Raw genomic sequence first — 16,893 nt, 5'->3', positions numbered from 1 at the left:
AGAGTTTCACTCTGTAATTCAGACTGGCCTTAAATTCACTGTGTAACCCACGCTGGCCTCGAACTAATGCAGATCCTCCTGCCTCAGCCTCACAAATGCTGGGACTACAGGTGTGTGCCACTATGGCCCAGCTGATTTACATTTTTTGATAGGGGTAATGTTCGGCATCTTCTCATATGTTTGTTGATTATTTGTATATCTTTGGAGAAATGTCAATTAAAATCTTTTGCCCACTTTTAAGTCAGGCTATTGATTTTTGTCATTGATTTGTTCTTTTTTTAATGTGAATATTAGTCCCTTTTCAGAGATTTGGCTCCTATTCTATAAGTTGCCCCACCATTTTGATTTTGTCCATAATGGACAAAAGTTTAAATCTGTTGCAGTTCCATTTATATAATTTTGCTTTTGTTTTCTGTATTTTTGGTGTAATATACAAGAACTCAGTACCATGCCCAGTGTCCTGATGGTTTTCCTTCTAGGGCTTTTATAGTTTTGAGCTCAAGACATTTTGAAAATGTTTCCATATTTTTAAATAAGAGAAAAGTCGAAATTATGCATATTCAGGGAAGGATGCTTCAGGAGGGCTAGAAATGTCCGAAACACAGTTCGGATGGGGACCTTTCCTTCAATAAAGGAGGGTAATTGTACCAGCAGTTGTATGTCTAGTTCACATTTGTACATTAAATGGCAGCAAACATGAATGATGAGAGAGTGTGTGGAACCACAAAAAGTGACAAGATAATGTGAACTCAAAATGAGTAGACACTTTTGAAGGAGCTCATGGGCAAGGAAAGTGAATTTATGGTTTTCTTTGGAACAAGTAAATGAGGAAAGCAACAGGTGCTGTTGGGGTTTAAATGTGTAGTACTGAGGTCGGTGAAGGGCCCACAGCTAACTTCTCTGTTGTGTGTAAAGAAGAACGACCAAGCCTTGAGAAAAATTTGGAAAAGGAAATGTAAATCCTGATTAGAGGAACAGTTGGAAAGCACCCAGGTTCCCAATCTTGATGAAGTAAAGCCCACAAACAAAACTAGACTTGATTATGGTACAAATTACTATGGTTAAAAAAATCTCTGAGGATTGGTAGAGCTTAAGGAAAGCTTCTAAAGATAGGAGATAAGAAAGTGTCATGATAGTATTCCAAAAAGGCAAGGAAATGGATCTGTAAAAGTTTGAAGAACAGTTCTTGTAATAGGAACAATTTCTGAATATCTAGACTAGTATGCACTCTTAAGTGATCCCTCACTTATCGTGGAGTTACATTCCAGAGACCTCCCGCAATAGGTGAAACTCCATGAAGTAGCGGCATTATATTTATTGTATTATTTATATTTATTTTAAGGCTTTATAAACCCTTCCCACACTCCCATAAACCTTTCCCACTGTCTTATTAACCTTTCCCACACTCTTATAAATGCTTCATATGCTCTTACGCACTTTCTACACTCTGAAGCCTGTGTAATTTTAACAACATGTAAAATTCTATCTGGGTACTCACCAGTGACGTGTACCACAACTTGAATGAGGAAGATCGTGAATTATGTAGCTGAGCAGCACTGATGGTGATGAAGGTGATGACAGTGAGATGAATGTACCGCACAGCCAAGGAGGGCATTACCTATACCACAAAATCCCATGATATAGTGAAAACTCCACCATACAGAATTAGATATATTTTTTTAAAAACCCGCAATACAGTGAAGCTGCAATAAGTGAACCGTAATATAGCAAGGGATGACTATAGTTCAAAAACCCAGTTTGCCTGGTGAAGATGACCACATGGTTCATTGGTAGCACATGCTAGGAAAAAACACTTCAGAGATGTTAACTGTAAGGAATAAATGACATTAAAATAAATCTTAGCATTCCTAGGATGCAAGATGTAGACCAGAGATGATAGTCCATCCTCTGTAGCTATGATTGGAGCATTTACTTAGTGCCAGTATCCTGCTGAAGGTGTCATCAAGTTCATAGTGGTTTAAAGGACACTAACGGGAAAGGAGAATAACTTTTAACTATTAAATTTCAGAGATGGGAATTTTAGACTGTTAGGAGGAGCCATAGGAAGGAAGATTCCAATGGCAGACTGAACTGCTCCCTGCTGGGAACCTTCAAAAAAGTTTTGTATTTTTTGATTGAAAATCAAATGGTTGCCAGGTATATAGCTCAGTAGTACAGCATCTGCCTGGCAAGTGCAAGGTCCTGAGTTCGATTTCTGGCACACAAAAAAAAGGGGGGAGAGAAAAAGTCAAGTGGTTGATGACTTGAAATGATTAGAAGGATCAAGGGAATGAAAACAGACCTTGACTCCAGTAAATTCTGGACTAGGAAGATCATTGGCTCCCTGAATAAGGAGAAGGTCATTTAAAATGGAAATTAGGTAATTTTTTTTCTAAATCGTACATTTAAAAGTAGTTTTCTTTGGAGGTGGTTTTCTCAGTGAAACCATAAACCTTGATGCAGGTTTTACTACTTTATTACCAGTGAGTGGGATGCTTTTCACTTTCGTTTCACACTTTAAAAATGTAAAAATTTACTACAATTTTATATCTGTTTTAGAATCTACACTTATTCTGAAATTGGGTTTCTAAAAATTTTGTGAACTTCATTAAAAATGTTATCTCGGTTGTCGAACTCAGTTCATTCCAAATTCATGCTTAAACACCGAAAAGTTCAAGAACTGAACAAACCTTTCACATGAGAAATAATGGAAAACAAAATAATTGGTTCTGAGGCCCAAAAATTACACTTTAAATTCATTTTTCCAAAACTTTAACAAATTTCACAGTGATTTCGTTCTTTAATTCTGGTTCTTACAGTTTTTCTCTTACCTTTACTGTTGGTATCACTAACTTTCTTTGGAGCCATGGTTATATTTTACACAAATAAAGCAAAAAAAAGGAAAATGATGAATGTTTTAGCGCAGTAACAAGCGCTGTACCCTGTGCTGTCTGAGCTAGAGTGGGGCTTGGACTGAAGCATCAGCATTTGTGTCCTCAGCAACACACGGCATGTGACCCATTCTCAGCCGGTACAGGTTTTTCATGTCAGATTTTCAGTTCAACTGTCAAGCCAAGTTATGAACACTGAGCAGATTTTTTTTTTTTAATTTAGCTGTTTGAGTAGTGAAAAGTTCAAGTGTGGAGCCATCTGACAACTGAAGTAGCACTGTATAATTTTTCAAGGGAGAGATTTTCTATTTTCACTGTATGCTGTTAGAGTAAGTATGAATGTATTTGTATCATATATGATTCTTACCCATCACTTACCTGGGAAATAAAATCATCTGAATGAAAAGATGACAAGTGCCACACATGGAGGAGGTCGGGTGAGGGGGCAAAGCCACTCATTTGAAATGAAAGTTCCACAAGCTCAAAATGTCACCAGTTCTCAGGAAAGACAGATTTGCTTTCTCCTGTCCATTCCTATCAACCCTGAAACAACCCAGAAAAGGGGTGCAGTGTTCAGCTTATGTAGTCCGTGATAACTCTAAGCCAAGTGACGACAGACAGGGGCAGATGTGTTCACTGTCAGTGTCAGCTTTATCTGACTTTCAGTCTGGAAGAAAGCATTGGCATCCTGTGACTCCTACTGGAAAGGAATTTCTGCTCTGGTGTCTTCCGCATTCTAGGGACTGACTCTGGACTGAGCCTGCTAATTTTTGAATTTCCATGTGATTAAAGGGCTTCCTAGGATTTACAGTTTCCCTGAGTGGCAGGGGAAGATAGCAGTCATCTTCATTCTTCAAGAGAAGTCTAGGCATTGTTATGGTTGATACATTGTGTCAACTTGGGGAGTCCAGAGGTTTGGCTAAGTGACTCAGCAGGAAGCCAGGGTGCTTACTTGGTGTACATCCTGAGCCTGTGGAAGAGGAAGGCCTGGAGATTACGTGGGAGCTACACGCCCCTTAGGTGGGGGTAGCCTGTTTACAATGTAAGGGAGGGAAAGAAGCTGCTTGCTGCCATTCCTCCCTCTTGCTCTGGCTGCTTTGCTGTTCAGCTGCCATTCCCCACTTTGCTCTTGTTGCTTTGCTGTGTTCTGCCGCCATGAACGTTTGCCCTCTGCCATGTGCCACTCTGCCCCAGATCCAGCCAAGCATGGACTGAAACCTCCACAAACTGTAAGCTAAATAAACCTTTCCTTCATTTTGGCAGTTGGGTGTTTTGTCTCAGCAAGGAGAGAAAAGTAACCAAGACAGGCACCAAAATCTGAATCATGCAAATAACAATAGAACCAAGTTTGAGAATCACCCTTCTCCATATCCAGAGAGGGACCACATTCAGTTAGCCAGACTCCTTTGAACAGAATTGTACATGATTGAATGTTCAGAGACTGTAAGAAAACCTACAATAATATGTTTCCACATGAAATAGCATTTCTTTTTTGACTCACCCCAGAGAAATAGCAACAGGTAGGAAAGGAGCAAAGAAAGTTGAACTCTGTAGTCAGAATACTTAAGCTAAGCCATGGGACTTTGAATAAATCCCTTCACCTTTGTGGCCTTTGGCTTTCTTGTCTGTAAAGTGGATGATTAAGGCAGAAAAATAGAAACAATGCCCGATGTTTCAAACAGGCGATATAAAACAAGGAATTGGTAAAAGATGTATTGGAAAACTGAAAGAAGAGAAAAGGAAAGGACAGTTAAGCCACTGTTTAATTACTGCAGGAAGCATCTACCACTCCCAGACTGGAGGGAGTAAAAGGGACCTCTGAGTCTAGAAGAGGGACTGATGCCTCACACGCATCCCTGTGGAAGAGACAGCTCTCCAGATACTCCACCAGGGAAGGAAAGAAAGAGAACAAGAAACAGAAGGAACTACTGCTTCTTAAGGTCCTTCCTGGCCTCAAGGTTTTGTGATCTCCAACCAGTGCTCCTTATTGAGGAAATCTAAAATAAACAAAGCAGCAAGAGAGCCCAGGAAACTGAGTTTATAAACCCCTGAGTCAGCATTACAGAGGGAAATGAGACACAGACAATAGTAAACAATGAGCACATGAGTTTAATGTCCACCAAAATTAAATGATAGTCGTCAAAGTTAGGAATAAGTCAGAACCAATAGATTTTCCTATCTTCTGTGTACTAAAGTAGTATTATTTAAACACAGAAAGAGACAGATACATTTGGTTCTGATCCGAATAGTCTCAGAATTTTTGAAGTTTTCTTCATTAAAAAAGTTTGTTGTATTAAGGTACAGTTTAAGGAAAACTATAGGCTGTACCTTTCTGCAAACCCTTGTAAGAGAAGAAATAATAGCAAAAAAATGTGGGTTAGCTCAAGGTCCTTCCTCAAGAGTTTCCAGGAAGTGATTTCAGAGAGTCTAGGTTAGTGGACTGACTCCAGTCTAGGAGTCAGTGTGACTGTTTATCACCAGGATTCAAGTTGTGTCTGTGTTCACTGAAACTACATGATTCTTTCCTTTTTTTTAATGAATTAAAAAGAAACTTGGTGGGCTGACCATGTTTTCCAAGATCCGTCCAGTCACCCCTGACCTACAATGACAGTTCCAGTAGCCATGCCTGCTAGCCTTTGGACTTTAGCTCAGAGTTCCACTTTATCTCAGAGTTGGACCACTGTCCAAGGATGCCAGCACCCTTCTAAAATCGAAGAGCCCATTTCACCTGCAGGAGATAGGTAGCCAGCGTATGAATGTTGGCAGGGTCGAATTCACAGGCATATGACCAGTGCATTTTCACAGTTCTCTGTGCTCAGAGAGTCCTGCTGTTGCCTTAACAGCCTGCTATGGCTGTCTTGAAATTCTTAATAATCGCTCAACAAGAGGCCCTATTTTCATTTTGCATAGATTCATGCACTGGGGTGTATGAATCATGTAGCCAGTAGTGATGTTGGGTTAAGGAAAGCCTGTTGTGAATAGAGGACCAGGAAAGGCCTCACTGAAAAAAATGGAATTTAAGAAAAAACCTGAAGGAGATGAGGGAGTGAGACGTGGCCTCTTTCACTTCAACACTCGGGGAAAATGTGACCTCTTCTGGGCACTCTTATACTGATGGCAGTATACTTAGCAGTTACTGCCTTAGCTCTATCTTCCCCAAGGCTCTTAAGGTACCTCTATGACATATGTAGATGACACTAAACAATTATATTGAGGGTGTTTCCCTCTGATAAACCTGCTAGCTCCTTGGAAAAAGTGGAGGTGTAATTAGCCTTCCTGAGGGTCATGCATATGCAGACTCAACCAGCCACAGATGAAAGGTATTCAGGGAAAAAAAAGTTGACTCTGTATTGAATAAATACAGACTTTTTTCTTACTACTATTTCCTAAACAATACAGAATATCAACTACTTATATAATAGTTATAGTAGGCTTTCTAAGTAACCTAGAGATACTTTCAAGTGTACTAGAAGACATGCATAGTTTAGATACAAATGTAAATTTTTATATAAAGGATTTAAGCATCCACGGATTTTGGTCTCCACAGAAGGTCCAGGAACCAGCCTCTTGAGATGCTGAGGGACAACTGTATTTTATTCATATTTGTTGTAAGAGCAATAATAATAGTTAATGCCAAATTCTGTCCCAAAAGTTTAGTAGCAGAGCAGGCACTGTCAGTACCCACATATTATAGTTGAAATAACTAAAGCCCAGGTTAAGTAACCAGTCCAAGTTACCACACAGCTGGTAGACGGCAGATCTAGAACTTGAAATCAAGAACACTGATTCCCCCAGACTTTATATCGCACACAAGAAGTGCCCAACATGTGGTTGGAGAAAAATGAATGAATAGGTAAACAAAAACAGTAAATGACTAAATGATTACAGAATCTCAGGAGCAAATTCTGGAGAGGAAAGAGACTTTATATTTCAGCCACAGACCTAAATTCAGGCCTGCACAGGAGAGAAAAAAACAACTTATTGTAAGCCTTATTCACTAGCACAGATATAATTTTTTTTTTTTTAGAAAAAAATATAGGTATAAATCAACTTGACTTTATATTATTGCTTTAGGAGTGGAAAATAAGACTGGTTTCTTCTTTGCCTAAAATTAATATTAAAATGACCAGAAGCTTTTTGCTTTGTTGAAACAGTGGTATTAACATTAATCTAACAAATACATCCTAAACGTGGTATGCTTATAGAGCATGCTGTTTGAGGGAGAAAAATGTGATCATATGGACATTATTTATTTTTAAAATTAAGACTAGAAATAATGCCTTATTGCTGAATTAGTCTTCACCCTGCAAATTGGGCTGCAGTGCAGTATACAATAGGAAGAAAAGTGAGTTGTTGTTAGGGTCATTTATTCGACAAATGCTTTACTGTGCAAATACATCCCAGAGAGATGGTCAGTAGACTCAGAGTTTTAAGAAGCCCATGGTTGTGGCTTTGTTACTTTCATTTTCCCAGTTCCTGTAGTGTGGCTTTGTTACCTTTATTTTACCAGCTCCCACAGTGTGCAAGTAAAATACCCTACACACACAACTAAAGGAAGGAGGGGTTATTTTGGCTCAAGATTTTTAAAGGTTTCAGCCCATAGTGGTCTCACTCCAAGGCAGAAAGGGTGTGATGGAAGCCTGAGCAGAGGAAAGCTGCTTATAGCATAGCACCCAGGAAGCAGGAGATAAGGGTCGAGCAAGGAGGGAGATACACCCTTCCAGGTCACACCCCTGTGACCTGCCTCTTCCGACCAGACCCGACTGCCCAGCAGCTCTTTGAGCTATGAACACGTCAGTGGATTAATCCATTCATGAGTACGGTGCCCCCATGATCCAGTCACCTTCCAAAAGCACCACCTCTGAACACACGAGACCTTTGAGGGGTATCCTAGTTCTAAATCATAACAAGCTCCATGCTACCACAATGCATATATACTGCCAAAACCAACTGGTGATAGCCAAATTCACAGGCTTAAAATAGTCTCATAAAAATTCTCAGACCCCATTTTTTTATATATGCTGGAAGTCCAACTCTCTGATCCTTGTCATAGTCCAGCAGTGAAACTGTTACACGTTTCCCATCATACACTCCATCCAGCAGCAAAATTAGTACCTCGGAAGACAGTGAGCTCCCAGCCCTGCAAATGACACCATACGTGCTCTCTGCCAGTTGAGATTTCACACCCATCTTCCTTTCACTAACCACGCAGAGATGAAGTATCAGAATTCAAAGAAATAAAAGGTTAAGGATCATCATTTCAGTGGGTGAGACATCTAATGCATTGCCAGCGTGCTGACTCACGTCATAGCACACGGGTTTGGTAGCCTGGCCTTATTTCTGTCAAAGCTGGCACTTAAAAGCTAGTGCCACTTACCTCATGTGTGCCAGCTGTTGAGTGGGGGACCGTCAGAAAGCAAGAAAGTGACACTTCCTGATCTCTCCAGGTCTCCATTCCGCCACCTATGTGTGATCCAGTCTCCTGTGTAGTATGTATTGTACATTCCCAAACCAGGTAGTAGCATATTTAAGCATGGTAAAAACAAAATATACCCTTCAAGGTGATCCATCCAGAATATTCCATTCAAACTGCAAGACTGGGGCTGGGGATTTAGCTCACCGGCACAGTGCCTGCCTGGCAAGCGCAAGGTTATAAGTTCGATTCCCAATACCAGAAAAAAAAAAAAAAACTGCAAGACTGTTGTCCCAGGTTGTCTCTAATACTCTATTTCGCATTTATCAGACCTTTAGGCCATTCCTGATGAGTGGATTAGATATGTCTCCTTTTCTTAGAGCAGCTCCATTGCCATCAATGGGATGGAAATTCATTCCGCTTTCACTTTATTATCATTACTTTTTAAATACCATTTTTACGGCTCATTAGTTTTATGTGTTTTTCTCACCTCCCGCCCACTCTTATTTTTCCCCATTATCACAGCCTTACTTGTTAAGAACAAAAAGTAAATAACAATACAGACTTGTGGTCACAGCTCATGAACAGACAGCTTAAATTGGTCACTAGATATTTGCCATCTGGGTACAGCAAGTAGACTTAAATGGTTCCTAAAAATGGATAGACAGTGCAAGCTTCTTAACATGAAGGCTAAACTAATATTTAGATAGTCTGTACTTTAACACTGATCAGCATGTGAGATGGGCATTTGCTTTTTGTTGGAACTGTTGCCACTGCCTGAAGTACCCCAGAGATGGCTTGCTGAAAAGGATCTTGGTAGTGTAGAAGGCATCTGTTGTATCAAAGCAACCCTGACCTTGGTAGATACAGACAGAGGAGTTAGTAGCACTCCAGGTGTCTTGGCATAGTATCCAAGGTACCTCCGGAAACCCAGAAATCTTCTGTTCTCCTGAGCTTCTTTGGATTTGTCTGTGAACAACTAGTCCTATGATCTTGCGATGCCCTTTCCATGGTTGCTCTGTTTACACTGGTATCCAATAATTAATTCTTCATTGTTTCTACCTCATCTACAAAGCTCAGTGTAGATCTCTTAAACGCAAGGCTAAATCCTGTCCATGTCCACCCCCACAGATCTTAATGTAGGAAGAAGAATCAGAGTGGCTTTGGGTTAGGACCCCAACTCTGTGGCTACCAGCTGTATAACCTTGCATAAATTCTGTCACCTCTCTGCTCAGTTTCTTTATCTACAAATAGAAGCTGCCATAACCACCTTGCAGGCTGTTACAAGAGCTCTGCTAGCAAAGCGCTGGGCATCAGGAGTTGCTTAGTAAATAACTATGACTCCCTACACAAAGCCATATATATAGACACTGAGCAAGATTTTACAGATTTGAATATAGCGAAGCTGGATCTAAATGTGAAAGCAGAGCTCATACGGGCTCTTGAAATTTCATGGTAAGGACAGTATCCCCTCTTTCCTTGAGCTTGAATGACAGGTTATAAACCAATCTTTTTTCTCAAATTTACTTTTTCAATTATTTTTTTTCATGTACAACATAATGTTTTGAAGTGTTCGTAGTCAACAGAATGGTTAAATCCAGCTTGCTAACAAATGCATTGTAGTTACCATTTTGTGGAGGGAACATTTAACATCTACATTCTTGGTATTGTGTAGGAATACAGTATATTGTCATCCACCCCTTATCAAATACATAGTTTGAGGAACTTTGTCCTATTCTGTAGGTTGTCTCTTCACTCTGTTGATTTTTCATTTTGACGTACAGAGCTTTATTTTTATGTAATCCCATTTTTCTGTTTTTGCTTATGTTGCCTCATATCCAAAACATAAGAGGCAACATAGTTGAAGTCATGTCCAAAAAAAAGTGTAGTCCAAAACAATGTCACAGTACCTTTCTCCTATTCTTCCAATTGTTTCATAGTTTCAGATCTTACACTTAAATTTTTAATTTATTTTTGTTGATTTTTACATTTGGTGAGAGACAGAGGTCAAGTTTCAGTCTTCTGCATGTAGACATCCAGTTTTCCCAACCCTGGTTACCGAAGAGACTGCTCTTTTCCCACTGTGTGTTCTTAGTACTTTTGGCAAAAATTAGCTCTCTGTAAATAAATGGATTTATTTGTTTATTTCTGGGCTATTTTGTTCCACTGATCTATAGTTCTGTTTTACACCAGTACACCAGTTGCTTGAATTACTACAGCTTCATAGTATTTTTGAAGTCATATAGTATAATGCCTCCTGATTTGTTCTTTTTGCTCTAATTGCTTTGGCTAGTTGAGACCTTTTATAGTTATGTACAATTTTTTTAAGAGACGAGGTCTCACTGTGTGCCCAAGCTGACCTCAAACTTTTGGGCGCAAACAATCCTCCTTTCTCAGCCTGTTGAATAGCTGGGACTTCAGGCACACACCACTCTGCCTCGCTTCTCCATGAAAATATCAAAATGGTTTTTCCTGTCCTGTAAATAATGTTATTGGTATTTGGATGTGGATTAGATTGAGTCCATAGATTGCTTTGGATGGTTGGACATTTTAACATTATCAGTCCTTCTAATCCACAGACAGTCTCCTTCCATTTATGGCTCCAGTTTCTTTCATCAGTGTTTTAGTTTCCATGGTAGAAATCTCTTGCCTCCTTGGTTACATGTATTCCTAAATATTTTTGTAGCTATTGTGAATGAAGTGGTTTTCTTGGTTTTTTCAGATAATTCACTGTCAGTATATAGAAATGCTGCTAGTTCTTCTGTGTTGATTTTGTGTCCTCTAACTTTATTGAATTTGTTTATTAGTTCAGACAGTTTCTTGGTGGGATCATCTGTGTTGTCTACAGATAGATCGTGTCATCTGCAAACAGGAACTATTTAACTGCTGCCTGTCTCTTTTATTTGTTTTTCCTGTCTGCTCTGACTAGGACTTCAGGCATCTTTGCCTGTTCCAAACTAGTTATCCATGACTCTTTCATGGCCATAAGACACTTACTTCCCACTCGGTCTGTTTCCTAGGCCCAAAGAGTCAGTGTTCTGAGCAGTACCGTTGATTTGTGATATAGATACTTTGTTCTCTGACATCCTCAGTCCAGCCTATACACTGAAGCATCCGCTCTTTTCTGTAACTCTTAGTAGCTCCTGATCTGCAGATCCCTATGGATGTCCCTGGCTTCTTTATTAATTTTCCTTAAAAGAGACTACAATGGGAGATAAGAAGGCTCACTGAAACCAATAATATCAAAATAAAGAAGAAATTGCGATAAGAATGAGCATATGAAAAGGAGCGAATGAAAAGTATAAGTAGTACTGAGATCAGCTTCTCACAATTCCCATATAGTGAGCACATTTGCCAAAGCTTGTAATGTGTATTCATCCACTCACTCAGCAACTGGCAAATTGCCTAGAAGTATGTAGAAGATGTTTACTTATAGGAGAGTCAATGCTGCCTTCGTTCTGCAGTTTCTGTCTTTGTGGAAGAGCCATGTTGCGATGAAAAAAATAGATTATGCGACATTTTTATCTCCTTTTAGGTACCAACTTTTACATAATTCCTTGCTTTATTACTCCCTTCTAAAAGCTTCTGGGAGAAACATCCATAAAACAGACATAGTAAGTACTACATTCACTAAGTCTATTACCATGTCAGCTTAATAGGACACAAAAGTGTAGGTCAAATGAACAGCTTCTTTTTTTTGAGACAGGGTTTCGCTATGTAGTTCAGGCTGGCCTTAAATTCACTGTGTACCCCAGGCTGGGCTTGCACTCGTGGCAATCCTCCTGTCTCAGCATCCTGAGTCCTGGGATTATAGGCATAGACCACCACACCCAGCTGAACTGTATTTTAGTACTGGTCCTAGGGAACAGCACAAATGACTCTTGGTTGCCTTTTGTTAAATAATTGGGTTGGTTGGTTGATGTGATGCCTTGCTCTATAGGTAACTTGAGACAACTCCCACCGACCAGCCTGTGTCACCTTTACTACATGGTAGTTGTGTGTTTAGGGCACATTGATGGCATATCCAGTAGCATACAAGCTTTAACCAAATACTTACCACACTGGAGACCCTGGGTTAGGTTAGGCTCAGGGTTACAGAGAGAAACAAAGCCACTTTGATGTGGAGCTTCCTTGTAGAACCAGCTACAATGAAGAATAATTAAAAGTAGGTAGAAATGATTGTTTTAATGGTCCTAGCAAACATGGATTTTGTTTGTTGGGTGTTTTAACCAAATACTTCGGACTCATTAGCTAGCAAAAATTTTTATTTAGGTACTTCAAAAATACAAACATTTAAAATCCTATTCCAGTTGTATGTCTAACACATTTCCCTTACTGAAAAGAATGCCATGATATAAGATCAGACTTCTCTGGAGAATCCAGGATATTTCATTCTGACTACAATAGAATTGGAGCGGGCTCCCAGAGGAGATAACGTCCAAGTTGAATCTTGAATAACAGATACAGGCCCTTGTAAGAGTTTCTGTGTATTACAGTGAGTTTAATACACACAGAAGTCAGATACAAAGCCCTCCCACTTCATGTTGTTGCGCATTCATTCCTCCAGCGGAAACTTGTTCACTGTTACCATAACTTCCAGCAAGGACTCCATAATTGCTGCTTTCCTTTGATTTGTACACGTGACTGATAGGCCTGCCCCTCCTTCCTGTGAGCATAGCAGTGCTTGTAAGACCCTAGGGTGGGGGCTGGGGATTTAGCTCAGTGGTACAGCGCCGCCTGGCAAGCACAACATCGTGAGTTCGATTCCTGGTACCGGGGGAAAGAAAAAAAGACCCTAGGGTGTGCTAGGGTGTGTGTAGTATTATATACAAGGTAAGGAAGCCTACCCTGAACATCAGGAAGTTTAAACTATTTCCTTCCGGAAAAAAAAATTGACCTTAAGATATTTCTAATTGTCTAAGTTGTATATGTGCACACACACATGTGTACCTGCAAGCTGTGCATATGTGCCATGTTTTCAATCTGTGTAAAATGTAATAGATGAGTAGCAAGTGACAGTGGACTTAGCCCCTGAAGATTTACTAGGAAAGAAGACAGCTGCACCGCAAAGCTGCTGCTAATAATTAAGGAATAGCCCATGTCCTGTGCCACTCAGCAGATTCAACTATTTAAATGACAGCCAGTTTGCTCAGCTTTGTAACCCTCATTCTTTATGGGCCAGGAGTTAATTTCTTGTTGAGAATATTTCCTTTGATTGTTATCTTCGCTGGTATCATTATAACATCAGGTACGACGTGATGATTGAAAGCCCCAAGCAGAACCATGATGGATGAGCAAAATAGTTGTTTTTAATGTTGACTTTAACACTAAAAGGGAGGGAAAACTATTTTTAAAACACTATGGACTTTGAGTTTTTAACAAGACCATCTTGCCTGTTTGTGGGTGACAAGAAAATGATAACGTTTTCTTTGGCTGGAGGGAGCTGCAAGAAGTGTCACAGCACTCCCTCCTTGTGTAGAATAGCTCTCAACAGGACTGATTGGGAGGAAAATTAATAGGCTTCCCATTGTTCCGTGCATTTTTGCCAGGACATTTCATTAGCGTAAACACTGAACCTGTTGTCATCTTGTTTAGCCACTTGACCCTGGTGATTATCAATTCTGCTTGCGCTGTGATCAAATATAGCAGTAGCATGCATGAGACAGGCACTAATTATTGGAAGCAGAATCATTGCTGACCCAGTACGAGATTAACTGCTCTTTGCGGTCTTTATTCGGAGACATTAGCACTGTCTGGTTATCTTGCTTCACTTGAGAGATTTCGGACAATAGCGATGCTGATGGTAATGTTGGCAATTTCCCTGTTTGTTTTGCAGGTCACGGCCAGGGGCTTTGGGCCGCTGTTACAGTTTGCCTACACTGCCAAGCTGTTACTCAGCAGAGAAAACATCCGCGAGGTCATCCGCTGTGCTGAGTTCCTGCGCATGCACAACTTGGAGGACTCCTGCTTCAGCTTCCTGCAGACCCAGCTCCTGAACAGCGAGGATGGCCTGTTCATGTGCCGAAAGGACACTGCGTGCCAGCGCCCCCATGAGGACCATGAGAACTCTGCAGGAGAGGAGGAGGAGGAAGAGGAGGAGACGATGGATTCAGAGGCAGTCAAAATGGCTTGCCCCAGGGACCAGATGCTTCCAGACCCCATCAGCTTTGAGGCCACTGCCATCCCAGTAGCAGCGAAGGAAGAAGCCTTACTACCTGAGTCCGACATGCCCACAGACACCAAGGAGAGCTCAGAAAAGGACACTCTGACACAGTACCCCAGATACAAGAAATACCAGCTTGCATGTACCAAGAATGTCTATAACGCATCATCACACAGTACCTCAGGTTTTGCAAGCACATTCAACGAAGACAACCCTGGCAACAGCCTTAAACCAGGGCTTGTGATGGGGCAGATTAAAAGTGAGCCACCCAGTGAAGACAATGAGGAAGAGAGCATCACACTCTGCCTGTCTGGAGATGAGCCTGATGTCAAGGAGAGAGTGGCGGATGTCGAGATGGACCGCAGACAACCCAGCCCCTCCCCCGCCCCCTCCACTCCCGTCGGAGCCAGCTGCCCGGATAGATCCAGGAGCGTGTCCTCGCCTTCCTGCTTAAGGTCTCTATTCAGTATAACAAAAGGTGTAGAGTTGTCTGGCCTGCCCAGTACATCTCAGCAACACTTTGCCAGGAGTTCAGCTTGCCCTTTTGACAAGGGGATCACTCAGGGTGACCTTAAAACTGACTATACCCCTTTCACGGGGAATTACGGACAGCCCCACGTGGGCCAGAAGGACACCTCCAACTTCACGATGGGGTCGCCCCTCAGGGCACCTGGGTTGGAGGCTCTCTGTAAACAGGAGGGAGAACTGGACCGGAGGAGTGTGATCTTCTCCTCGAGCACTTGTGACCAAGTGAGCACTTCAGTGCACTCATATGCTGGAGTGAGCAATGTGGACAAAGACCTCTCTGAGCCGGTGCCAAAGGGTCTGTGGGTAGGAGCTGGCCAGTCCCTCCCCAGCTCACAGGCCTACTCCCACGGTGGGCTGATGGCTGACCACTTGTCAGGAAGGGTGCGGCCCAACACCAGCTGCCCGGTGCCAATCAAAGTCTGCCCTCGCTCACCCCCGCTGGAGACCAGGACCAGGACTTCCAGCTCTTGCTCCTCCTATTCCTACGCAGAGGACGGGAGCGGGGGCTCACCCTGCAGCCTCCCTCTCTGTGAGTTCTCCTCCTCGCCCTGTTCCCAGGGAGCCAGGTTCCTTGCCACAGAACATCAGGAGCCAGGCCTGATGGGAGATGGAATGTACAACCAAGTGCGACCCCAAATTAAATGTGAGCAGTCTTACGGAACCAACTCCAGTGATGAATCTGGATCGTTCTCAGAAGCAGACAGTGAGTCGTGTCCTGTGCAGGACAGGGGCCAGGAGGTAGGGAACCCACATCAATTCAAGCATGTGACCTCCTTACTCTCTGGGTCCTTTATCTGGACTTTTCCCTGCCCCCGCCCCAGATTGTTCTTATTTGCCAACATTAAAGGTGACAGTAAGAGGACTGCCTCCCCATTCATGGAGGCACGATGCTAACGAGGTGATCCCAAATTAACCACTTTGTCTTAGCAAGCACTGAATGTTTGATCTAGATTTCAGTATTCAGTGAGCAGAGGCAAGCTGCTTAGTGAAAAAAAGCAAGTCTGGTGCATAAACGTGCGTTCAGATACTTCAGCTCTTCCCCTTCTCCCTTTTCCTCTCCCCTTCTGCGCTGAAATGTTCCCACATTCATCACCCTCATTCTTGGGCTTTACCCTTTCGGTATGAAAGAAAATGTAGTATCTCTTTCAAAACTGATTGATTGAAACCAGACAGATCAACATGAAACAAGGGCTTTCCCAGCACCCTGTAAGTTTTCCTTGTCAACAGAGGACCCCAGGGTCATGCTGTGTCCGTCACGATACAGGTGATGGAACGCTCACCATCCGTCCTGGTCCCAGGGTCACCAGAGAAGTGCCCTAGTCAGCACACATAACTGTATAATGGCTCATTTCCCACAAGTGATAAGAAGTCATTTTGTGAAGTGGCAGTTTTGTCCACCCTGAAAGCAAAGTGCTTTGTAGATGAAAATACCAAAGTCTCCACCCTTGTCTCAGTGTTTCTGGGAGAGGAACACAGGCACATCAGCCACACCATAAGAAAGATTCATGTGACCGCAGGGAGAGAAGAATAGGATCCCCAATCCTATGTACATCTGCACTTTCTCAGTAACAGGATTGCTCCCTGCACAGACCCCGGAGTCTCTGTCGTGGCCTGACACTGGCTTACTGATGGATGAGGAACCAACCTGAGACTGCTGTGGGCGTCTCAGACATGTCTCAGGAGCAAGAGTGCATGACCCCAGTGACGAGTCCTGCTCCTGGGCCGAGCAGCACAGGAAGAGAGAAGCATGCTCCTCATTAGACCAGTATCCCCCTCTGCGCTCCCTAGGCGTTTGCTCTGTGAGGCAGAGGATATTGACCCAACTAGACAGCAGAGATGCCACGCAGGGGAGGTGGCTTTCCACGGAGCCACCTGAGGTTTACTCAGCCTCTGCAAGG

General features: G+C 42.1%; 1 protein-coding gene across 6 annotated transcripts in view; it reads left to right on the top strand.

Annotated features, from left to right (window-relative positions):
* Positions 1-16,893, top strand: part of Bach2 (BTB and CNC homology 1, basic leucine zipper transcription factor 2) — a 339,814-nt gene that overhangs the window by 300,546 nt on the left and 22,375 nt on the right. For all 6 annotated transcript variants that reach the window (XM_005377763.2, XM_013510777.1, XM_013510775.1 and 3 more), the window contains one exon: positions 14,141-15,733. In XM_005377763.2, the coding sequence (XP_005377820.1) occupies positions 14,141-15,733 (1,593 nt within the window). The remainder of the gene's footprint in view (positions 1-14,140; positions 15,734-16,893) is intronic.

Source organism: Chinchilla lanigera, unplaced genomic scaffold (genome assembly GCF_000276665.1).
Source record: "Chinchilla lanigera isolate Chin_1 unplaced genomic scaffold, ChiLan1.0 scaffold00010, whole genome shotgun sequence".
In the NCBI taxonomy this organism is placed as follows: domain Eukaryota; kingdom Metazoa; phylum Chordata; class Mammalia; order Rodentia; family Chinchillidae; genus Chinchilla; species Chinchilla lanigera.
This window is presented reverse-complemented; position numbering and strand designations above follow the sequence as displayed.